Raw genomic sequence first — 25,307 nt, 5'->3', positions numbered from 1 at the left:
CACGAAGTAAAAACAGTATATTTATTTAAGTATTTATAGCCTACACTATATTTAGGCTTTATAAACCCTCCCACACCTTTACGTTACATAAACCCTTCCCATTCCCACACACTGTTCTGTGCATGTGTGCTTGTCCAGCGAGCAAGTCGTGTTGTTTACAATCTCATGTAGGCGAGTAGCGTCTCAGGCAAGCGATGCTGGTTCTCGTTTCTGAGAGTAAATATGCACTATTTACTGTAATTCGTAATATTTTATTATTTATAACATTCATTTATTGTTAGAATTAATACTTATAATATATTTTTATACATTTTGGGATTGTGTCATGTTAAAATAATAATAAAATATATATTTTTTCCGCCGATCGAATTCCACAGACAACCGGTAAAAAAGCGAAAACCCGCAAATTATTTTTCCCATTAATATCTTATAAAAACCCGCGAAAGAGTGAATTCGCAAAAGCTGAAGCATGAAGTGGCGCGGGATCACTGTAACATAATACAAAAAACAAGTATGAACTAACATACAACTTTCAGTGCAAAATAAATATTAAATTAAGAGCAAAATTAAGATAAAACTACATTCAGAAGAAAATATCAACATAAATGTGCAATCAAAAAGAAAATATGTGAGTGGCAGCGCAAACGTGAATCACGTCCCAACAGTTATCTGGGTGGCAGCGCGAATGTGAATCACAGTGACAGTACGTTCAGTGAACGAATCAGTGAGTGAACGAGAACCCTCAGTTCAATGAACGAATCAGAGAGTGAACGGGAGCCCTCAGTTCAGTGAAGAAATCGGTAGTGAACGGGATCCCAGTTCAGTGAACGAATCACTGAGCAAGCGCAGTTCCGTCGCAATGAGAGTCTCCGCCACCAGATTCGCGGATGATTCGGTGATTCACAGACCACACCGCAGTTCCCCTGCCGTCCTGCACGGTCGCTGCTGAGTTCAACTACTGAACCGAGAAAGGAACGAATCAGCTGAGGAAGTGATTCGATTCAGTACGTTCACTCAAATGAATCGTTCATTCGAACGAATCGTTGGCGAACGACACAGCACTACTGCGTAGTTGGTAGTGTGTGCTGAACCACACGAACGCACTGCAGGCGGACTGCCAGGAGAGGCGGTAGGCTGCTGGTAGTTAGGAGTCTTATGTCCATCTTAAGTAATTCTGCTGAAATTCCAAATGGCCTGAAGAAGACAGCAAAGTGACAACTACACTGAAATTGGCGCCCTGTTTGACTAGTTTACCTTGCACTAGTTGAGGTATTTTTTTCTCCAGTGCGGTTGTCCTTAGGATATTAAATCACAGGAGAGTGGCTTAATGAGAAATCAACGACGAGCTGGAGAAAACGCGGAGAACTGCCAACCAGTCAGTCAGTCGGTCCGTCAGTCATTCAGTCAGTCAGCCAACCAGCCGGTCAGTCAGTCCGTCAGTCCGTAAGTTATCGGGAGTCACACCCGCCAAGTGTGTGTGAACTAAAGCTGTTTTTGCAGCGCCCCAAGAAAGTGGCTAGCTGGCTAGCTAACGACCTCAACACAGCTGTGGATACTCGGACCGCATCTTCCACAAAGGTAATTAAAACGGTCGCTATCTGCAAAGCTAGTTGATTAACTTTATTATTGTACCTACCCTGTCGTTGTTTCGGTTTTAATGATCCCTATAGCTGGCTAGTACACTTGACTAGCCGTCCAGATAGTTTCATCCCAAGACACAAGGGGTCGATTTTAGCGAGGTAGTAGTACTTTTATTGAACTAAACTGACCCAGCGTTAAATTAGTCAGCCATCCTTCGGTAGCAGGCACGTTAAAGCAGCTAGCTCTTCGTTAGCTGTCATAAGTTGACAGATAGCGTGCTAGCTAGCCTAGCTCGGTGTCCTACGTACTCTAGCACAGGGACAACTGGCTAGTTATCTAACTACCGATAACCACACTGGCAAACTTTGTAGTGAACTGGCTATAAGATATGTAGCGAGGTGGCTATGTGCACAATGTCCCTTCTTATTGGGAACAGTATCAAGGAGGCTTATGTTGCCTACCTAGCTGGCCAACGTGATTTAAGATTCAGGACTAATTAGATGTAACATTAGATGTGATAACCCAGCTATGATTACTTGTAACAAACATCCGTGAGGCTCATCAGATGGCTGACATCAGTGTTTTTATCAAACTAGTTTAAACAGCCTTAGCTAGCTATATACTTAATTATCCACGATTGTCCTATATAACGTAGAAAGTTCCGTTACCTTTATAAATACTGGGACATCTGCACCGGACTAAGGCCGTGGTCAGATGCTCTGATGGGTGTACATCATTCTTGGTGTTAATGCTGTTAATGGCACGAATGTGGATGCCAAAGTCTTTCTTTTGTGATGCATCCTTGTTGAGAAACTTGATTTACTTGAAACTTGTTGATTTGGAAAGATATGGAGAAGAGTTCACAATATGGCTGCTAGATCGCATAGCATGACAGAAAACTAAAACTTGGTTGTAATGTAAGCTCTGGTGGTGGACTGGATGAGAGGTTTACACGAGACTAGTGCATGTGCATCATTATCTGAGCAGTGGGAAATGTTGGTATGCTTGTTGGTCAGTAAATCTGTGTACTGTAGTTGGAGGATTATAAGGGGGTCTACACTTTCCTCACATGAAGTCTTGTGATGCTGCGTTACTTTAAAATACAGCATGTGACTGCTAGGCCTGTGGGTAGTAACTGTTTTGGTTTACTTTTGCCTAAGCCTTTATTTTATAAGGAAGTTATTACCCAATACTTTTAAAGGTATTATTGTTTTATATGTTGTTTTCTTGACTAAAACCAGCCAAGAGAATAGGCAAGCAGAGTGGTTATTTGGCTCCATCTTTCTACATTTACACTGGTGTATGCCGTGCGTACGTGAGCCTCATGCCTGCTATTTGCATAGCAAGGTCAGTGCTCATGTGCACTGGCGGCGTCACTTGTTGTGGTATTGGGTTCACAGGCGGCGTTAACGTGCATCCCGTGTCGTCTTTGTCCCCCCAGAGGAAGTATGACCCGGAGAGGCGATCTGTGCTCCGTGACTTTGCCGGTGGAGGGGATGACGTGCGGCTCCTGCGTCCAGACCATAGAACAACAGATTGGCCAGAAGCCAGGCATTGTCCATATAGAGGTAAAATATAAAATAAAAGTATCCCTAACTTGTCAGTAACACCAAACTATGAGTCTGTTGTAACATGTTTGTAGCAGTGATTTACAGTGCAGTATCTGGAGATTCTCTAGGGGAAACTGGTTTTGACTGTTTTCCATTTCATGTACACCTGTTCAGCGTATGGAGCACTAGATGATCATCTAAAAACTGGAGTTGTTTATTAAGCAATTATGTAAGAATTCCCATTTTATAACATCACAGCTACAGGAAAAATACATGCAATTCATGCAATTTTGCAAAAAAAAAAATAAAAATCAGGTTCTAAAGAAAACATCTCTACATTTTGATCAGTCACTCTATGATTTTCAGCCTTATGAACTGAAAAGGTGCCAGTAGAACAGAGTAAAAAAAAAAAGGTGTTTTGACGGATGTGTTTGAGTTTATTGATCTTTTAATTTAGTTTTGTTTATCTGGTGGTCGTGAGTTCACTCGGTGCAAAAATCAACTGTTGTTGATTCAGCTTCTCAGATCCTTTTCACAAGTGTGTGCGAGTGTGTTTAAGAAACTACTGACAGGTCCCACTCTGGCAACTGGGTTTTATTTGCGTTTTGATTTGATAACAGTAAATCTGCATATGCTGGGAGGCATTTTTTTTCTGCTGGGCACTGAATGTATTTTAAATACTAAGCTAAAAACCTTTTTCTTTAGCCTGACTTTTTAATTCACCAAACCTTTGACTTAAAACCCTTATTTTGTCTCCACCATTCATCTTTTAATTATTTTAATCCTCTACTTTCATTTCCACATTCTAGTTTCTCTGTGCCAGTGTGTTTTATTGTTCTGAGTAAAACTTGTGGCACTTACAAGCTGTAAAAGGCCCATAAAAAGTGTCAATATAATGCCTCTTTCACAATAGCAGTACAGAGCTATTGCTGATCAGTAGTGTCACATTAGTGTCTATTATTAACTTTTTTTTTTAACCCTGACTGTATGACTGTCTTTCTTACATGTAAGTATGGACCACACCTTGGAACGTTTTTGTATTCAGTAAAAGGCTGGTTACTACAGTGCTACAAAGTCTGGTTACTACAGTGCTACAAGGGCCGGTTACTACAGTACTACAAAGGCTGGTTATTACAGCACTACAAAGGCTGGTTATTACAGCAGTACAAAGGCTAGTTACTACAGCGCTACAAAGACTGGTTACTACAGCGCTACAAAGGCCAGTTACTACAGTGCTACAAAAGCCGGTTACTACAGTGCTATAAAGGCTGGTAGCTACTGGTGGCTCCTTTGCTGTGGTAAAGGGTTGTGTTTGGCTGCTATAGAGGAACCGTCAGAGAGGCTGAGCAGGTGCAGGGAGAAGCGTGAGGAGAAAGAGGAGCAGGAGAATGAGTTTAAGGATCGACTTTCACACTCTGTTCCCACGCGCAGTCCTGATCAGCTCTTCAGATGAGTTATAGTAACTCTTTTACAACAGTAATCTGCAGGATCACATCAAGCACAACGGGAGAGCACAAGAGCCCCTACAAACAATATTTTAACAATACACATATGCACTGTTTTCCAGGAATCATTTAATGAGTAGAACACAATGTATCAGGGCACCCTGCACAGCCTGTCCAGGAGTTAAAACTCGTAATGACATTTGCTGACATATTCCCTGTGGCAGTGTCGTGTAATTGAGAAAAGACATTCATCCGTGTGGCTTAGGGATGCGGCCAGATCGTTGTTAACTTGGTCTGCCCTTTCCTTTATTCTTCTGTCTCCCTGCAGACCCAACGCAGATACGCAGATAATGCAATAATGCGTTTGTAAGGAATCGGACCCTGCTGTTGCATGCATGTGTAAGAGAGCACTGACCTTTGCAAAAGAGGAAGTGGTTGTGTCATTGCGGATCAGTAGTGTCACTAATGTCTGATATTGTTTTTGTTTTGTTTTGTTTTTTAAAGCCTGGAGACAAAGTGGCTTTTCTTAGATACAAGTACGCGCCACAACTTGGAACGTATTCGTGACCGGTTGACTGGGCTGTTTGTATGTGTTGTAGTACTTACCTGAAATCACAGAAGAGACAATATGTTAAGAGTGATGTTTTTTCTTGAAGCCCAATAAATTGAGGTCAAGATGGCAGTTTGGTACAGTATCATTCATTTATATTGTAGCAAACATGACGAGCACCACATTGGATTGATTTAAATGAGTTTACATAATTTGAATACCCAGAAACTGCACTCAGTGTAGTTGTAACGTGCAATATCTCGACTAAGCCCCACTGAGCTTAAACGCATGTGACTGACTTCTTGCTGACGTAACCGGTCATCCCTTTTTTCGATGCAGTCTCTTGGGCACATGCTGACTAGGTGCTTTTGTAGTCACTGTGCTCGTGAGCATGTTGGATTGATCAGGTGACTGAGTGATTCACAAGGTTCGTCTTTGTGGAGGAGATCATAGAGTTTGTAGGTGGGAACACGTGTGTGGAAGCACTCAGATATGCACATGTTAACAGTGCCTACAAGGTCGTTTTTATAGCTTTTAGGTGCTTTCATTGGGCAATTCAACGAGCTAGAGCTAGTTAAACTGAAGGTCACCTCATTTCTCACACTGTTGTACATCTTGTACCTCAGGTGTCCCTGGAGTATAAAAATGCCACAGTAATATATGACCAGGCACACCACAGCCCGGAATCGTTAGCGGATGCCATCGATGACATGGGCTTCGAAGCAGCCGCGGCCGACGGGGGCCCAGCCGTGGTGGTGCCAACGGAGACGCACGTGTTCCCCACAGGCGGCTCCGCCCCGGACGCCTGTCGCCAGGTCCTCGCCCGGCTGAAGGGGGTGTTGGGGTCCCAGGAGAGCGCTGACGGCAGGGGTCTGACCGTCACCTTCGTCCCTGCTCTGGTGGGCGTGGAGCAGCTCGTGGAGGCGCTGGGCGGCCTGGTGCCAGAGCCCGACCCCCACCTCACCGACGCTTCGGAGCAGCCCGTGACCCGCAGCTCCAGCGGGGCGGAGGTGGTGAAGATGCGTGTTGATGGGATGGTCTGCTTGTCCTGCACCACCACCATCGAGGGCAAAATCGGGAAATTGAAAGGGGTGGAGAAGATTAAAGGTATTTTCGATAACATTTTCAGTTAAATGCAAGCTAAATTGTATTTTGTCTCTTCGCAAATATTAGAAAAATATGAGCAAAACCTAATTGTCACTTAACGTCCTAACTTTTGTAAATTGTGTTTTCACTGTCAGTTGGTCTAGAGTCTCAGGAGGCCACAGTCCTGTATTTGCCTTACCTGATCTCAGTGGACGAGATTGTAAACCAGATCGGTGTGGCAGGCTTCAAGGCTTTTGTGAAATCCAAGCCCCGTCAGTTACAGCTGTCCACCGTGGATCGTCTTCTGAACGCCACCCGCCAGCCTCCCAGTTCCTCGGAGGAGGGCACCGCAAAGCCGCCTGCAGGCTCCACCACCTCCACCACGTTGATGGATGTGAAGGGAATGCACTGCCACTCCTGCGTGGCCAACATCCAGGAGAATATAGCCAAGCTGGCGGGGGTCAGCTCCGTGCAGGTCTCCCTGGAGAAGGAACAGGCCGTCATCCAGCACAACCCCAGCTTGGTAACGGCAGTGGAGTTGCGGAAGGCCGTTGAGGCCCTGCCCCCTGGGAGGTTTAAAGCCCAACTGACCTCCTGCGAGCTTGGATCACCCACGTCTGCCTTGGAGAAGCTCCCCTTGCTGACCCCTGACCCCACCTTCCTGCAGCCCCTGGCTACCGGAGTGCAGATCCACATCGAGGGCATGACCTGTAACTCCTGCGTGCGGACCATCGAAGACACCATCTCTCAGAAGAAGGGTGTCAGGTCTGCGCAGGTGTCTCTGGCCAACCACCAGGGCACGTTCGAATATGATCCGCTGGTTACCACACCAGAGGAACTGAGAGAAGCCATTGAAGATATGGGCTTTGATGCATTTCTGCCTGGTGAGCAAAAGTCCTGGGTCTTGTTATTTTAACTTAGTTTGGATGAAAATTGAAAAGAACAAATGAATTAAGTAACCATCTTTCATCGTTTGACATTTTAGAATAAATTTGAGTGTTTAGTGTATTGATATATGTCTTGAAGAAATGCCTTGGTTGTAATGACGAGACTGGCTGTAATAATGGCTTTATTGTGGTCACACTGAAGTTCTTGAAGTCAGCCAGGTCATGAAAAGAGCTTGTGTTGCATGTCACCATATCATGGTGAGTGCTAACACTGGTGTCACGGTGAGTGCTAACACCATGTTTCATGTATGGTCTTAGTAGCTCAGTTTACTCAGTTGGAAATCTCCTATGCTGGCAATTCTGGCTTTCATCAAAATCATCTTATATAGACTTTCAGGTGATAAAATTGAAGGACATATTTTTTGAATCATCTGTAACTTTAAAACCAAGGTTTTAACACAAAAAATCCATGTAAACTGCCCTACATGCTAACTAACAGGTTTGTATTGTTCAACGCTAGAGTGTTCTCTTTAATTGACAGTGTAAATAATACTGCCCACTCAGACCTTACAGTGAAACCAAACCTGTCTTGAATGTCCTGCTCCTGTGGTAAACAGAGACAAATTCACTGGTGGCGGCGGTGAGAAGCCCTACACCAGAGCACGCCCCCCCCTCGTCCCCCGCACCCTCGCACACGAAGGAGAAGGAGGTGAAGGAGGAGGTGGAGACCTCAGTAAATGCTCAGTCCAAGTGCTTCATCCAGGTCGGAGGCATGACTTGCGCCTCGTGTGTGGCCAATATCGAGAGGAACCTGAAAAATGAACACGGTGAGCTTGGCAACGTTTAGAAGCACAGTGGGCGGAGCTTCCCAAACACTTTTTATGACACAAACAGGAATGTCTCCACTCCAACTCTTAACCTTGCTGAATAGAATGAACAGGATGAATAAATAGAGACCCGATAACCGGCCTTATGGGGATAAGATTACACTTAATTATTATTAATATATTAATATATTAATAATTAATATATTAATATACAAAATATTAATATTGATGCATAGTTTTTTTCGGGCCTTATATGAGCCGTCTTTCAAATAAAAAGATTTGCTTCTTATAGTCCATGATGTCGGTAGTGGTGGTAAGACCAGCATACAGAACCCATTGAAATTCAGAAACATGCTCGTTTTCACTAGTGAACGCTGTAGTGTCTTCACGAGTGGTGGGGTATAATCTGAGGGAGGTGTGGTTGATGTAATCTGAGGGAGGTGTGGTTGATGTAATCTGAGGGAGGTGTGGTTGATGTAATCTGAGGGAGGTGTGGTTGGTGTAATCTGAGCGAGGTGTGGTTGGTGTAATCTGAGCGAGGTGTGGTTGGTGTAATCTGAGCGAGGTGTGGTTGGTGTAATCTGAGCGAGGTGTGGTTGATGTAATCTGAGCGAGGTGTGGTTGGTGTAATCTGAGCGAGGTGTGGTTGGTGTAATCTGAGCGAGGTGTGGTTGATGTAATCTGAGCGAGGTGTGGTTGGTGTAATTTGAGCGAGGTGTGGTTGGTGTAATCTGAGCGAGGTGTGGTTGGTGTAATCTGAGCGAGGTGTGGTTGATGTAATCTGAGCGAGGTGTGGTTGGTGTAATTTGAGCGAGGTGCGGTTGGTATGCAGGTGTCCACTCGGTGCTGGTGGCGCTCATGGCCAGCAAAGCAGAGGTGCGTTACAGCCCGGCAGCCATTGACCCTCAGAGGATCGCCGAGAGCATCAGGGAGCTGGGCTTCACTGCCTCCGTCATGGAGAACTACGACGGCTCCGACGGCAACCTGGAGCTCGTGGTTGGTACCCCTCCGACCCGGTGGCAGGGTAGATAATGAGGACCGAAGTCTCCGGGGTAAAATGTGACAGCTTTGTGTCTATGGTGATCAGGTCAGAGGGATGACGTGTGCCTCCTGTGTGCACAAAATCGAGTCCAACCTCACGAAACAGAAGGGCATCGTCTACGCCTCTGTTGCCTTGGCAACCAATAAAGCCCACGTCAAATATGACCCCGAGGTGACGGGCCCCCGGGATGTTATCAGGTTGTTGGAGGTGAGATTTTCATGTTCCACAGTTTTTTAGCTTATTAGTTGCATGGCTTGGAGTTGGAATACATTTACATTTATTCCAGTTTTTAAATAAGTAAACTAAATATGGGTTGGTGTTCACAAAGCATCTTCAGATGTGACTGTTGAATTAGATGCTTCAGTTGTGTCACAGTAATTTCTATATTCTATTTCTGTATTTCTATGTTCATAATACCATGTAAGGCCCAAGCAAATAGGTCTGCTGTCTTTGTGCTTGAGGTGAAGTCACTCCTGCTGACTCATGCAGGCCTCCCAGTTCATGTCACATGTTTCTTGAAAAACATCACATAAAAACTTGTAGGAAATGTATGACTGACACCTTGCGAAATCCTAAAGCACTTCTCCAATCACTTGTTTATTTCTGAATTTTTAAGGTTTATCCCTCTGAATTAAATTCCCTCTCAATTCCACCTCTTTCGCAGTGTATATTCTAAGCTTCACCAATTGCCTGTTTTTCACTGGATTGGGTTGGAGAAATTAGTCGTTTTTCATTGTTATTATTGACTGTAATATTCTGTGGGTTTATTTCTTATGTAAATATTTGAATGTTTTGAGTTTTCTGTCTCTCTGTGATGCCTATTGAGCTGTTCATAAGTTCAAGAAACAAACAAATGTCAGTTTGTAGTTAAATTAGTACAGATAGTACTGATTTCTCATTAGAAAACAGTTAAGCAAGTCTGGGCCAATTCCATCTGAAACAGGTTTGTGTTTATTGCAGAATGGGTTGCTAAGAGTGCAATCCATGTTTGTCATGTAGCAGTTTGAGGTGCTTGAAGTGAAGTAATGTATAGCATGTATAGTAATTTAAGGACAAATATTAAATTATAGAGTAATGCAAAACAAAAAAATTATTATAAATTTTATTAATTTATTAAAAATCTGTTTCATAAATTAAATTTATGACAATAATCCTTCTTGGGGAAAATACACAGTCAGAATACCTTGGAGGCTTTACCAGGTGTAGGTCTATATTTAACAATATTGTGACAATTTTCTATGCAGCACCAAATAACTGTTAGATGCGATGGTATTAACTAAGTATTAACACACAAATATACAAGAAGGCTAATGAAGATACTGGTTTTGAAATTGTTAGATTTTTGTTCTGGCAAAAAAAAATAGTTTATTAATTTGATTGTTCTGAAGCATTCAACAACAACATGTTTTAGATTAATGCTAAAGGACTTTGCAAGGGGTCATGTACTATAGACATTTCCACATCCATTTTTTGTTTATTCTCAAGACAATTCATGACAATTTTCTCATGAAAATTCATGGTCAGTCATGGGTTGCCATGGAATCACCCCGAAATGTCTTTTGTTTGACAGAACTTGGGGTTTGAAGCATCTCTGGTGAAAAAGGATCGCTCTGGAAGCCATCTGGACCACAGCGTAGAGATACAGCAGTACGTGAGACCACGTGTTTCAGTTATATGTCTGAAATAAGCATGTCTAAGGATCTGAATGTACATTTGTTTAGAGTTGCAAAAGCCAGGAATTCCCAGTGTACATTTCCCAGCAGGCCTCTGGTGACCCCTGACCCCTGTGTGGAGTTGAACCAAGTGTTCCATTATATCAGTTGTTGACAGTTCACTGTGCTGTCATTACAAATGCATACACATTACACTCATATACACACAACTGTGTTTTTCAAATGTATTAAAATTTTAAAAAATATTTACAGAATTTGTGCTTTTTAGCATCATTCTCAGAATGACATATGCCTATGTTTGGCTGTATTAAAGATTATGTTGCCCATTACTGATGTTTAGGCTAGAATATCAGCACAATCATATCATTGCAGTCATTTAAGTGAATTAAAAGGTGCTGTCATTTGTGTGTGAATTTATGTATGTATGTGTGTGTGTGTGTGTGAGAGTGTGAGAGTGTGAGTGTGAGTGTGAGAGTGTGAGTGTGAGTGTGAGTGTGTGTGTGTGTGTGTGTGTTGGTTAATGTGTACCGTGTTCATGGTCTCACTTGTCCTCAGATGGAGGAAGTCCTTCCTCATCAGCCTGGTGTTCTGTGTTCCTGTTATGGGGATGATGATCTATATGATGGTGGTGGATCACATGATGGAAGTGTCTCACAACCACAATGCCACGGCTGAAGACATGCAGATGTACCACTCCAACATGTTTCTGGAGAGACAGCTCCTCCCAGGCCTGTCCATCATGAACCTGCTCTCCTTCCTCTTCTGCGTACCTGTGCAGGTAGATCCCATCCCAACACCTGTACCGCACTGTCTATCAGTAGCAATATATATAAACATTGGGAAGAAAGGTGGCTTAGATGTTTGCTAATTAAGGATCTATGTATGGGCCTGCTATACCTCAGCAGCACTAATATGTGGGAGCACCGACATGTGGGTGCCGCTTGGACTGAAGTGACAGTTTTAGACCAAGCGTGATTTCTAGGTCTCGTATGAGGCCTGCCGATTGTAACGCTGATGACCACGTTGTCCTCCCAGTGGTTAATAGAGGTACTGCAGGCTGTCAATATTCAGCGGCCGGTATTCTGCAGTTCATAGGAGGACGGTACTTCTACACACAAGCATATAAAGCGCTGACGCACTGGACGGCCAACATGGACGTGCTGATCGTTCTGGCCACTTCCATCGCCTTCACCTACTCCGTGGTCATCCTGGTGGTCGCCATGATGGAGAGGGCAAAGGTCAACCCCATCACCTTCTTTGACACACCACCCATGCTCTTTGTGTTCATCTCGCTGGGCAGATGGCTGGAGCAGATAGCCAAGGTACCGCCCCTCCGCACGGATCATTCATCTCACTCTCACACATGTACACATTTAGTTTTGAGCAACTTTCTTATTTAGAATGTATTATTCAAATTTATTTTAGAGTGTTTGAGTATTTAGAGCATGATGGTTTGTTTGGATCCTTTGTGTGTTGAAGGGGTATTTGTACCTCTTTTGCATGTTTATGGCAGCAATAGGACTTTGCTGTATATCTTTCGCAGTTTCAAACTGCAGCTCATTACACCAAATGACATTTTCAGTGCAGTTCAGGTTTAATGAGTCAGATGGCAAACACTCGTCACTTGGGTTTACCTCACTTGGCTTTAGCAGTCAGTGTTTTGGATTGACAATATACCTCATTTCCACTCTTCCAGAGGCTAGTAGGGTACATTTCTGAATATGGCTGTTAAAACGTTGAACCGGCTGCACTCATTTGTGCACCTGTGTTGATTTGTACAGCTCTCGTGAAGTGGTTGTTTTTTGTAACGGCCGTGTCTGTTCCTTTGGGTCGGTGTAACAGAGTAAGACGTCAGAGGCTCTGTCTAAGCTGATGAGCTTACAGGCGACCGAAGCCACCGTTGTGACGCTGAATGGAGATACGATGACTGTTCTGAGGTGCGTCTTCCTGCCCTTACCTGCCGTAAATCCAGCTCCCTGCTGCACATACGAATCTGAATCACCCACTGACACTGAATCACTGGTCCCGTAACCCTGGTGCTGTATTCCTCTCAGTGTTTCATCTCTGATGTATGCGCTCAAACATGCTTATAAAGCAACTTACGACTTGTCAACATGAGTGTAACTTCAGCAGGGCAACTTTGTGCTTCGCTAGTTCACATTCAGGTTCATATTCATATTGTCCTCAGATACTTGTGATGTTTTAAACATATTTCTGGTCTGTGTGAACTATGCATCTGTAAACTGCAGTGGAAAATAACAGGCTTGGTTGGCTTAGGTAGTTTGTTCAAAATGTATACATAAGCGTGCTGTGAGATCAAAGAAAACTAATGTCTGCTTCACATTTTCATTTTTTTCTCACATACATTCATCTCTTTCCTCCTCTGTTCTACTCTTCCTTTGTTTCACATTCCCCTGTCTCCCTGTCTTTCTGTCTCCCTGTCTGCCTGTCTCCTGCCCCTGTCTGTGTCAGTGAGGAACAGGTGGACGTGGAGCTGGTGCAGAGAGGTGATGTGGTGAAGGTGCTTCCCGGAGGAAAGTTCCCAGTTGATGGGAGGGTGATTGAGGGCCACTCCATGGCAGACGAGTCTCTCATCACAGGTTAGCGGTGACCTTTACATGACCTTTCCCCACACCATTGTGTGTAAGGCACAGAGGCTACAAAACAAATTACAAAGACCTCAGAAGCTCCTTCTGATCGTACAGTCTCCATTCAAGTCTCTAATCGGATCCAAACTGTTCTGTGGTCCAGGGGAAGCCATGCCTGTGACGAAGAAACCCGGTAGCACTGTGATCGCCGGCTCCATCAACCAGAACGGATCCCTGCTGATCCGGGCCACGCACGTGGGAACGGACACCACCCTCTCTCAGATCGTCAAGCTGGTGGAGGAGGCCCAGACCTCGAAGGTGGAGATGGATATAGATTTGTGTTTGGTTTAACCTGCTTGCAGGACTGGGCCTGTGCACAACACGTCCTGTTCCCTCTGACCTCTGATCTCTGACCTGCCTCTCCTTCACCCCCGACTCCAGGCCCCTATCCAGCAGTTTGCGGATAAGATCAGCGGCTATTTTGTCCCCTTCATCGTGGTGGTCTCCGCCCTCACCCTCGTGTCCTGGATCGCTGTCGGATTCGTGAACTTCTCTCTGGTCAAGATGTATTTCCCTGTGAGTGTTGCAGTGCCTGCGGCTGTGGAGGAGTGAACCGACCACGCCCAGTTCTGGGCTCACCTCTTCCAGATTTCTTTCTCTGCCTTTTAATCTGCCTACGTTTCTTCTCCTGACTGAACATGTTTGGGCTTCATACATGGTGGAATGTAGCCTGCAATGTGGTGTTTGTGGATGTGATTATAAATCCAGTGTATTACGTAACTCGTGTGCACAAATCTATACTTTATTCCCTGGATTCACCACAGAGTGAAGACTATTGGGATGGGGTGGACGTTGGCTCTCATATATAGTGATTGTAATTGCACAGCGGACTTCTTGCATGCTGTGGCCTTGAACCTTGGACGTGATGTGTGTGTGTGTGTGTGTGTGTGTGTGTGTGTGTGTGTGTGTGTGTGTGTGTGTGTGTGTGTGTGTGTGTGTGCATTCTATGATAAGAGTGTGTCTGAACGTGACTGTGTGTATGTGTGTGCAGGGCTATGATAAGAGTGTATCTGAGGCAGAAGCCATCATCCGCTTCGCCTTCCAGGCTTCCATTACTGTGCTGTGCATCGCCTGCCCCTGCTCTCTGGGCCTGGCAACCCCGACAGCAGTGATGGTGGGCACAGGGGTCGGCGCTCAGAACGGGATCCTCATCAAAGGAGGGGAGCCTCTGGAAATGGCTCATAAGGTGAGGCGGCTTGTTTTTGACAGCACTGCTTACAGGCAGATTTGCACAATAACTGAGACCTGAAGGTATTACTTTGCATTAGGCTAATTGAAACTGTAACAATAGGTCTGTTGTATCTGTCTTGGAGCAGGTTTTTAAAAGATTATATATCCTTTTGTTGTAGAGGGGCTGCGTGTTCGATCACACAAAAGGTTCTTGTTTTCATTTTTGCTTTTACAGAATGCAAAGTGAGGGAGAGAACTAATGTTTGCTCTCTCTCTCAGATTCAGTCTGTGGTTTTTGACAAGACGGGCACCATCACTTATGGAGCACCCAGGGTGGTGCAGGTGAAGATCCTGGTGGAGGGGAACCGGATGCCTCGCTCGAAACTGCTCGCTGTTGTGGGCACGGCTGAGAACAACAGCGAGCATCCACTAGGAGCCGCCATTACTCGCTTCTGCAAACAGGTTCGCTCATTTGTGTGCCGTTCTCGCTGTGGCTTTGATGAATGCTGCTGTCTCTTCTGCCCGTTGGCCATGTCTGCATGTCCATTTTGGGCGGGTGGAGCGTCATTGCGTAACCTCCGTGTTCAGGAGCTGGGCACGGATTCTCTTGGCACCTGCACGGACTTCCAGGCGGTGCCGGGTTGCGGTGTGCGGTGTCAGGTGAGCAACACGGAGAACCTGCTGAGGAGGGAGGACAGCGATGGTGAGGAGAACCAGCGCAGCGCCACGCTGGTGCAGATCAGCGACCCACGAGCCAGTTCCAACACGCACCCGCTCATCATGGACCCAGAACCACTCAGTGAGTCCTCAGGCATGGCTCCTTATGGCCTTATAATTCCCCTTTCTTAAAAATCTCTAACTAATCTCTAATATATCTCAGTAACAGGTGAAACCAAGAACAGGAAAGTCCTGAATAAGGGTATCGGTGTGGTGTTTAAGCAGTACCATGGAAACCTGTTTGAATCATAGTGTCTCAGACCTGCCTCCTTAATGCTGTTAGACTCTTTATCTACTTTAAACCCCATTCAAAAAAATGATAAATTAACCTCGGAAGATCCCCTAAAGGAGAAAGCTAACAGATGCAATTAAAGCCCAGATCCTAATCGCCTCAGTGTTCTAAACATCTCTGGATATTGTTAAAACCCCCAGTGCTTCATATGTACACAGATGCATTGATAAAGAAGTTTTCACACCATCCTTTAGTCCAGGTTAGGGCTGACATGGTTTTATCTTTTTGTCTTTACCTCTCGCCTGCCTGTCCTCTCTGGAAACAAAACTTCAGTGGAGATGCATTGGATAAACTCAAAAGGCATATTAAATATCAAACAAACTAGTACACACTGCATTTGGATTTGTTGATGGATTCTCGGGACAGGCACATATCGCACATTACCGGTATATATCTGTCCAACTAAATCCTTACTATTACGATCATTATTAAACTGAATCAGATCTGTTCAATATTCACTGATAAAGGGCTGTGAAGATGTATAATTGTCAACTGACTGTCATCTACACTACCTAGTTTATCTAAGAGGTAGCCCTATATAAACTATATTGCCAAAAGTATTCTCTCACCTTCCTTGACTCACATATGAGCTTAAGTAACATCCCATTCCTAATCTATAGGGTTCAGTATGATGTTGGTCTACAGCGAGAACAGCTTCAACTCTTCTGGGAAGGCTGTCCACAAGGTTTAGGAAGGTGTCTATGGGGATCTTTGACCATTCTTCCAGAGAACGCACCTCCACTGCTTTAGATTCCAGTCGCGGCATGCTTTACACCACTGTATCCAACGCTTTGCATTGCAGTTGGTGATGTATGGTGTGAATGCAGCTGCTCGACCATGGAAACCCATTCAATGAAGCTCTCTCTGCACTGTTCTTGAGCTAATCTGAAGACCACGTGAAGTTTGGATGTCTGTAGTGATTGACTCTGCGGAAAGTTGACGACCTATTCGCATTATGTACTTCAGCATCCGCTGACCCCGCTCCGTTTTTGTGGCCTACCACTTCGTGACTGAGTTGCTGTCATTCCCAAACACTTCCATTTTCTTATAATACAGCTGACAGTTGACTGTGGAATATTTAGGAGTGAGGAAATTTCACGACAGGATTTGTTGCACAGGTGGCATCCTATCACAGTTCCACGCTGGAATTCACTGATCTCCTGAGAGTGACCCATTCTTTCACAAATATTTATAAAAACAGTCTGCATGCATAGGTGCTTAATTTTATACACCTGTGGCCATGGAATTGGAATTATTGGGTTATGGGAATACCTGATTCCAAAAATTTGGATGGGTGAGCAATTACTTCTGGAAATATAGGGTAGCTAAAATAGAAAATGAAAAGAATAAGAGGTTTTATCAAGGTTGGGCGTGATCATGGATTACACCCAGGATGCTATCAGGAGTGGGTTACAATGCGAGATTGTACAGTGAGATTGTGTCTTGGTGCTGCCTTAAGTACTGATTGCAATTAACATTACTCTTTTTCTCTTTTTACATATTGTTATTTATTCTCAAAATCTAGACACTTGTTGCCATAATAAACAAGACTGGAAGTTGCATAAATAAATATTTTCCCAAAGTTAATTAAATCTCTTAGAGTTGCAAATGTGATTCCTTACTGTAAAGACTTACTGTAAAGTTACCGTTGTAACTTCCCAGCCCTTTCAGATTGATTTGCTGCAAGACTCTGTTGAGTTGGTTCTTAAAATCAGTAGAAATTTGTCCTCCATCATGATCCCTATTTATTATTATTATTTACTACTCCTCAGTTGTGGAGCTGGGTGTGTTAACCATGCGTGTGCTGTGTTGTGCTGGCTCAGCGTTGGTGCGGTCAGCCTCCTACGCGGTGCTCATCGGGAACAGGGAGTGGATGAGACGCAACGCCTTGCACATCCGGCCCGAGGTGGACGAGGCCATGACGGAGCATGAGCGGCGGGGACGCACCGCGGTGCTGGTGGCCGTGGATGGTGAGTGGAGGCAGACACTCTACCCACTCCTGGCTTTGTCATCACACTGGGGGTTCACGTGACACTCTACCCGCCCCTGGCTTTGTCATCACACTGGGGGATCACGTGACACTCTACCCGCCCCTGGCTTTGTCATCACACTGGGGGTTCACGTGACACTCTACCCACTCCTGGCTTTGTCATCACACTGGGGGATCACGTGACCCTCTACCCGCCCCTGGCTTTGTCATCACACTGGGGGATCACGTGACACTCTACCCGCCCCTGGCTTTGCTGTCCCCACACTGGGGGTTCACGTGACACTCTACCCACTCCTGGCTTTGCTGTCCCCACACCGGGGGTTCACGTGACACTCTGCTTGCCCCTGGGTTTGCTGTGCCCACACCGGGGGTTCACGTGACACTCTGCTTGCCCCTGGTTTTGCTGTCCTCACACCGGGGGTTCATGTGATGCTCTACCCGCCCCTGGCTTTGCTGTCCACAACCAGGGGGGTTCACGTGTCTTGCAGTCACGTGTCTAGCATCCCAAGAGCTAACGTCGACTGTGATAGTGATTTTACAACCTCTTTCCTTTGACATTAGAGAACAGGAAGTGGTTCAGGGTTGTTTTATGGCTGTGTGTGTTTCTGCTGTGAGTTACTCCCATGGGCCTGATGTGTTCCCCTGTGTGTGCGTGTGCGCGTGTGTGTGTTCTGCTCTGCTCAGGTGTGCTGTGTGGCATGGTTGCCATAGCAGACACGGTGAAGCCTGAAGCCGAGCTGGCTGTTCACACCCTCGCCTCCATGGGCCTAGAGGTGGTGCTAATGACTGGCGACAACAGCAAGACAGCGAGGGCCATCGCTGCCCAGGTGCACCACCCACCCTCCGCCCACACCTGCCCTCCGCCCACACCCCATTGTGTTGCCTTCACTTACTATGCAGGTCTCTCTGCTGCAAGCCCGCTGTGAAAGGCACCAAGGTGAAACTTGAGATGGCTGTCCATTCTGAACGTAGCTCCCCCTGAGAAACAAAGCTGCACTTTTGTGCTGAAAGGGCTTAAAGTGTTAAATATTGAATTTTTGTTTTCTGTAGCTCTGTATCCTTTACAGTTGTCTTCTCAACCTCAGTTGTGCAGTGTTAACTCCAACACACGTTTCCTCGTACGGGTGCTTGAGATCCCTGAAGATGCTTGGATTTTAATGTCGCATTTTCCATGTTTGAAAAGTGCTGAAATTTTGGCTAAAATACTTTAAAATGCTTGAAATTCTAACTGTATTTAGTTTCACAACAAATAGCTATTTGGCTGAAAAGTGAACTAGTATTACATTCCAAATATAAGCAAGAAATATACCAACTCTTGTAATTCCACCGTGAAACTTGAGAGAACGTGAAGACATTAAGACAATAAATGTAAAATAAACATAAATAAAAAATGTGTTTTTAAAACGATCTTTAAATAAAATATATGCTAGCTTGGTAGCTAGGTTAGCTACTGGAGTAAATCGTAAAAAAAAAGCTAGCATAGTAAATTAGCTTAATACGCCTTAAACTTATGTAATACACACATTTTTCTGCTATTATCAAATATGGTACCACCTCTTTTAATGTGATAAATTCATCATTTTTAGTACACGTGTATTTGTATAAATGTTATTTATTACAACTGTAAGGTGCTGGAAAATATTGAAAATGGACCTTGAAAGTGCTGAAAACGGAACCACGCACACACACACACACAAACACCCCTCAAAATTAAAGTCTACTTTATTAAAGTGTCCCTGTAACCCTGCCAGACTAAAACACCTGTTTGCGTAGTGATTTGGTACCCGGCTGCGTCCGTTGGACGGGCTGTGGTTGGCACTGACGTGAGTGCCTGCTCTCTGCCCAGGTGGGCATCAGGAAGGTGTTTGCGGAGGTGCTGCCCTCCCACAAGGTGGCGAAGGTGGAGCAGCTGCAGCAGGCGGGGAAGCGCGTGGCCATGGTAGGAGACGGGGTCAACGACTCGCCCGCCCTCGCCATGGCCGACGTGGGCATCGCCATCGGCACGGGCACTGACGTGGCCATCGAGGCGGCGGACGTGGTGCTCATCAGAGTGAGTGTACAAATGTGCCGAACTAGAACACGTAGAGCACTCCGCCACTTTGACCTCATCACGGATATGTGGACACATCCATCACACTAGAACACGTAGAGCACTCCGCCACTTTGACCTCATCACGGATATGTGGACACATCCATCACACTAGAACACGTAGAGCACTCCGCCACTTTGACCTCATCACGGATATGTGGACACATCCATCACACTAGAACACGTAGAGCACTCCGCCACTTTGACCTCATCACGGATATGTGGACACATCCATCACACTAGAACACGTAGAGCACTCCGCCACTTTGACCTCATCACGGATATGTGGACACATCCATCACACTAGAACACATAGAGCACTCCGCCACTTTGACCTCATCACGGATATGTGGACACATCCATCACACTAGAACACATGGAGCACTCCGCCACTTTGACCTCATCACGGATATGTGGACACATCCATCACACTAGAACACGTAGAGCACTCCGCCACTTTGACCTCATCACAGATATGTGGACACATCCATCACACTAGAACACGTAGAGCACTTTGCCACTTTGACCTCATCACAGATATGTGGACACATCCTTCACACTAGAACACGTAGAGCACTCCGCCACTTTGACCTCATCACGGATATGTGGACACATCCATCACACTAGAACACGTAGAGCACTCCGCCACTTTGACCTCATCACGGATATGTGGACACATCCATCACACTAGAACACATAGAGCACTCCGCCACTTTGACCTCATCACGGATATGTGGACACATCCATCACACTAGAACACATAGAGCACTCCGCCACTTTGACCTCATCACGGATATGTGGACACATCCATCACACTAGAACACGTAGAGCACTCCGCCACTTTGACCTCATCACGGATATGTGGACACATCCATCACACTAGAACACGTAGAGCACTCCGCCACTTTGACCTCATCACGGATATGTGGACACATCCATCACACTAGAACACGTAGAGCACTCCGCCACTTTGACCTCATCACGGATATGTGGACACATCCATCACACTAGAACACGTAGAGCACTCCGCCACTTTGACCTCATCACGGATATGTGGACACATCCATCAAACTAGAACACGTAGAGCACTCCGCCACTTTGACCTCATCACGGATATGTGGACACATCCATCACACTAGAACACGTAGAGCACTCCGCCACTTTGACCTCATCACGGATATGTGGACACATCCATCACACTAGAACACGTAGAGCACTTTACCACTTTGGGTTTATATTTAAAACTTTTGAAGTGATGAGTATTCAATGCTCAAAGTATCAATGTTGGATACATATTTTCGTTAATCGAAACCTCATTTGTATTACCTATTTCTGCATTTGCTGGTAATCTGTGATACGCAGAATGATCTGCTTGATGTGGTTGGGAGCATTGACCTATCAAAGAAGACAGTCAAAAGGATCCGGATCAACTTTGTGTTTGCACTAATCTACAATCTGGTGGGAATCCCTATTGCAGCTGGTGAGCACATGCATTAATGTTGGCGATTAATGTTTTTAAATTCATGCATAGCAAACAGGACCGTATTGGGAACAAATGAGGCAGGACGTCCCCCAGAACTTTAATGACTAAAGAAATTATTTTCTTGTGAAATAAATACGTTTAGCCGGCTTCACACCAGTGAGGACATATCAAATGCCTGTCACCACTTCGAGAACACAGGCTGGTAAAAATGAATCATATTCTCAGTGAGTCCGTCGTGATGTATGGGTTCATCATCATCATCATCATCATCACCGTGGTGAATTGTTGACATTGGAAAATGATGTCATCGGATTGTTGATTTCCTGGAGCTCTGCAACAGCCCTTCTCTCTCGTTTCATTTTATACAATGGACAGATATGATTATAAAATCTGATTGGTTGAGCAGTATAAGCAGTATATGATACGAATATCTGGTGATGTGGCCATCTCAGGTAGTACTGTCTGACATGCTTGCAGAAAGTTCATCTGGAATTTTTCATTGTTTTTCGTTCATGCCTACTGTTATTCTTATTAGGAAAAGGCCCACAATCATAAAGTTTTGCAGTAGGCTAATGACTGTGTTTTTAACACTTTTGTGACATTCACGCATTTTGTCTTTCTCTGCGGTAAACAGCATCAGATAAATCCCAAATTAAGATTAAAGCAATCAAATGTTTATAAAGGTACACAGAGGTTGCATGATAATCTTAAATCACCTATGATCCTTGCTGCTCTGGGATCGTCTTACTTTCTCTAATCCCATTATCATGCGAGTCGCTCTGAGTGGGTGGTGATGCTGCTGTGCTGATCTCAGTGACATGGGCTTGTGTTTGCAGGCATGTTCCTGCCTATAGGGCTGGTCCTGCAACCCTGGATGGGCTCCGCTGCTATGGCAGCCTCCTCCGTGTCTGTGGTCCTCTCCTCCCTTCTGCTGAAATGGTGAGCTCCTCCAGGATTCTTCACACACTGCTCTCGGACGCCTTGCAGGCTGTTACTAGGCAGCACAGGGTCTTTTCCTCTCTAGCTGTTTTTGTTTTGTACTGCTTCATTTGTTTGTGTTTTTTGGGTTACCATTCATAATTTATAACGTAATTTATTTTTTTCGATCTTTTGGTCTCAGCAAATAAATGCTCTGAATTACAATATTTCTATCAGGAAATTGGGGAATAATGTCTGTAAAAATGTTTGATGTACGTTTGCCTATAAAACGGTTAATTTAGCCGTGGGCCAGATCCATCTAGCTCGTGTCATCGTGTCAACGACTGGTCTCCCCTTGCTCCTGTTTCCGTAGTTACACTAAACCCACTGCAGAGAAGCTGGAACAGCAGTTGGTTGGGCAGCGCAAGCAGGGCAGCCTATCGGACGTCAGCGTCCACGTGGGCATGGGCGACCTCCGGCGCTCCTCGCCCAAGCTGAGCCTGCTGGACCGCATCGTCAACTACAGCCGCGCCTCCATCAACTCCCTGCGCTCCGACAAGCACTCACTCAACGGCATGGCCCTGCACGAGGCCGACAAGCACTCGCTGCTCGTGGGCGGAGCCCACTGTGAAGAGGAGAATGTGTGAGGGGCGGGGCTTTGGCAAAGAGGAGGCTGGGCTACCGCATAGAGCTGAACCGCTTCCTATATTCAACAGTCCTCAGTGCCTGCAGGGGAGGGGCTAAAGGCCCAGTATCCATGGTGATTCCATTCTCGATCAAAAAAACAAAAAAAGCCTGTCTGCACCAGTCCCTCTGGGAGTGGCAGGTCTGGGCGGTAGCAGCTACAGGTTTGCCCTCTGAGGTCACGCGTTACTGCCTGTGGAGCCCTGTCTGCAGCTTAGGACCACACGTCCTGGGGAAGGAGCGGAGGCCACGCAGACAGAGTCATGTGGCTCCGCTTTAGAGACAATCTACATCAACCCAAAGAATTTCAGGCATGCCACGTTTTAGCCTACACGTTGAAGTCTTTTATTCCTGTGAATATTGTGTTTTAAGGATTTTAATTGAAAGAATATTTATAATATCATTTATTTATACTTTATAATGTAAGTAATAGATCAAATTTAGGTAGAAATATAAGTTAAAATTTGATTTATTTATCCAAATATTTTTTAGTGTGTGTCTCATCACCTGGCACTGACTGGGAGTGTTGCATTACAGTAGGCAAAGCGGAGCATCCCCTTCAGGAATGGCTAAGACACATTGCTTTGCTTATAAGCAACAAAGTCTCACGTTGTAGAGACAAAGTAATTCATCATGTTTCCTCTGTGGCTGTTAACTCAGTGTTCGGTCTCTGACGGCCCTGGTGCTGGGACTCAACCTGCTGGGTCTGCAGTCCAACACTTTTGGGGGCTTGTCAAGGTAATATGACTACAATACATTCCAAAGAAAACATTTTGCCTCTTGTATAAAAGGCAAGTGTCGACCAGCTAGCAAGAGTTATTTGTTCTTGACATAGTGCTTAAATAGCCTTAAAAAACAAACACCTCTCTGCATCATAAATTTCTCTGTTGTCCCAGTGACTGGATATGGTAAATATTGTGCACATCAATCAGCAGTGAACCCGAATCTGTTTAAAAAAAAAGAGAGAGAGCCAATTGAATTTACACTAAAGAACATACTTTAAAGTCCAAAGCTTCTGTGCTTTTCTCAAGCCATTTGTTTTTTTGTTACTATAGCTTAAAAAAGCAGCGTCAGTGTTGATCTTGAGCATTTCTGCTGCTGTTATGCTTTCTAGAAGCTCTTCAGAATATCAATAACTAACAAGCAGTTATTAAGACAGTGTGGGACTGAATCTGTGGATCTAAATGAAGGGAAGTCTCTGAAGAGAAGTCTCGGATGGTTTAATCAACACACACACACACACACATAACACAGTAGCTTATTTCATAAGGAAATCAGACTTTGGTGGCATCGCTAACTGATAAGATGCTGAAGTAGAAAGGTGAGGTTCACAAACCCAAACAGTATTGCTGGTTTGAATGATGAACGCTGTTTTAGAAATGGCATAATTTAACTGCTGACATGACTGTGATAAGTGAAACTGTCCTCTTATGGACATCAACGTAGGTCAGCACAGAGAACTGAACTTGGGTTCTGGCGTTAGAACGCAACCCTTTCAACGTCTTGCGTGACTGAACAGGCCAGACCTCCTTAGTTTTAAACAACATTAGCACAATAGGTTAAACTGCTCCTTTAACTAAAAAACAGTGAACTGTGTGTTATTACATATGTAGGCTGTAAGACTTGAGAGGCCTGCATTAGGCCATAATATCCTTCATTAAGCCAATTGCTGAACGCCTGGTTCATAACGGTGGAAGCTCCATACAGCAGGAGGTTGGATACTGCCTGGACACTACAATTCATTTCTTCATAGTGTGCAGATGAAATACACTCAGTGAAAAACAGGAGAAGATGGACATCTGAAGATTCTATACTTGAAGCATTTCTGAGGGTATGTGCTTGTGTTTTCTTCAAGCATGTGCTTGTGTTTCTTTTTTTAATGTCATATTGATTCCATAACCTGGTCCTGCACTCTTATGTTATTGAAGGAGACATCCTGCAAATTGGCCATAATAGGCTCGGGTAATAAAATAATTTAAAAGTCCCTGATGACCAGTCACATGGGGGGGATCCTCCTTCAGCCGTAATCGATTATGAAGTGTCCTCTGGGATGTGTGCCTTTTTCAAAACAATAAACCGGTGAAATGTGTCCACCCTGTGCTTTCTCACATCACACTGCTTATTGGAGAAGCTAAAGAGGAAGAGGGATTATGGAGCGGAGGAAGTTGTCACTGTGCCTTTCTTATAGAGTCATTCCTTGAAGGATTATTAAAGGCCAAAGTGGGACTGAAGTGCTAAAGCGTTTACTAGTCACCAGTGGTTGCTGCACAGTGCTCTTCCTCTCGTGTGTTTTCCTAGACTGAGTTTGGAAGCTCGGACTGAGTGGAATAGTTAATGATGTGCGTTTGGCATGTTTTATTGTCCTACAACATTCTGTCAATAAACGATTGTATCGGCTTTGTTTTGCGTTTTTTGTAGGTCAGCTGACGCATTTGCTTTCTTTTTCATGTTGGATGCTGCTCCTGTTGACTTTATTAAATTGGGTGTCTTCATTAAAATAGAAGTAACTGCGGTGTAATCAGTGCAATGTAGTTAAAGATCTAGATGTACTAGAGTCTGAAATGTCTTGTTTACTTGAAACACACACAAGTCTACATGGGAGGTACTGCAGAGGATAGAGAAAAACAAGGTTAAGGTCCTGCGGGATCTCAGGATCCAGACAGATAAACAAGTAG

The 25,307-nt window shown here is 44.8% G+C and overlaps 1 protein-coding gene across 1 annotated transcript; it reads left to right on the top strand.

Moving 5' to 3' along the window:
* Nucleotides 1-1,022: 1,022 nt before the first annotated feature.
* On the top strand, nt 1,023-25,029 carry atp7a (ATPase copper transporting alpha). The gene is made up of 23 exons (XM_076994117.1): nt 1,023-1,578; nt 3,025-3,149; nt 5,753-6,233; nt 6,368-7,096; nt 7,717-7,926; nt 8,759-8,922; nt 9,014-9,175; nt 10,539-10,615; nt 11,197-11,419; nt 11,730-11,963; nt 12,484-12,578; nt 13,114-13,241; nt 13,393-13,547; nt 13,671-13,805; nt 14,281-14,475; nt 14,739-14,921; nt 15,048-15,258; nt 17,292-17,438; nt 18,143-18,285; nt 19,305-19,508; nt 20,910-21,027; nt 21,867-21,969; nt 22,322-25,029. The coding sequence occupies exons 2-23, from the start codon at nt 3,030-3,032 to the stop codon at nt 22,593-22,595; spliced, it is 4,491 nt and encodes a 1,496-aa protein (XP_076850232.1). The 5' UTR covers nt 1,023-1,578; nt 3,025-3,029; the 3' UTR covers nt 22,596-25,029.
* The last annotated feature ends 278 nt before the right edge of the window (nt 25,030-25,307 follow it).

Source organism: Brachyhypopomus gauderio, unplaced genomic scaffold, assembly GCF_052324685.1.
Source record: "Brachyhypopomus gauderio isolate BG-103 unplaced genomic scaffold, BGAUD_0.2 sc135, whole genome shotgun sequence".
Lineage (NCBI taxonomy): Eukaryota > Metazoa > Chordata > Actinopteri > Gymnotiformes > Hypopomidae > Brachyhypopomus > Brachyhypopomus gauderio.
Note: the sequence above shows the minus strand (reverse complement) of the source record. Positions and strands in the feature narration are given on the sequence as shown.

Excerpts from the sequence above, each read along its gene's own strand:
- atp7a (XM_076994117.1), top strand. The coding sequence starts at position 3,030 with ATGACCCGGAGAGGCGATCTGTGCTCCGTGACTTTGCCGGTGGAGGGG. Across the intron at positions 15,259-17,291 it reads CATGGACCCAGAACCACTCA|CGTTGGTGCGGTCAGCCTCC; the intron begins GTGAGTCCTCAG and ends GTGCTGGCTCAG. Across the intron at positions 19,509-20,909 it reads CGGACGTGGTGCTCATCAGA|AATGATCTGCTTGATGTGGT; the intron begins GTGAGTGTACAA and ends TGTGATACGCAG.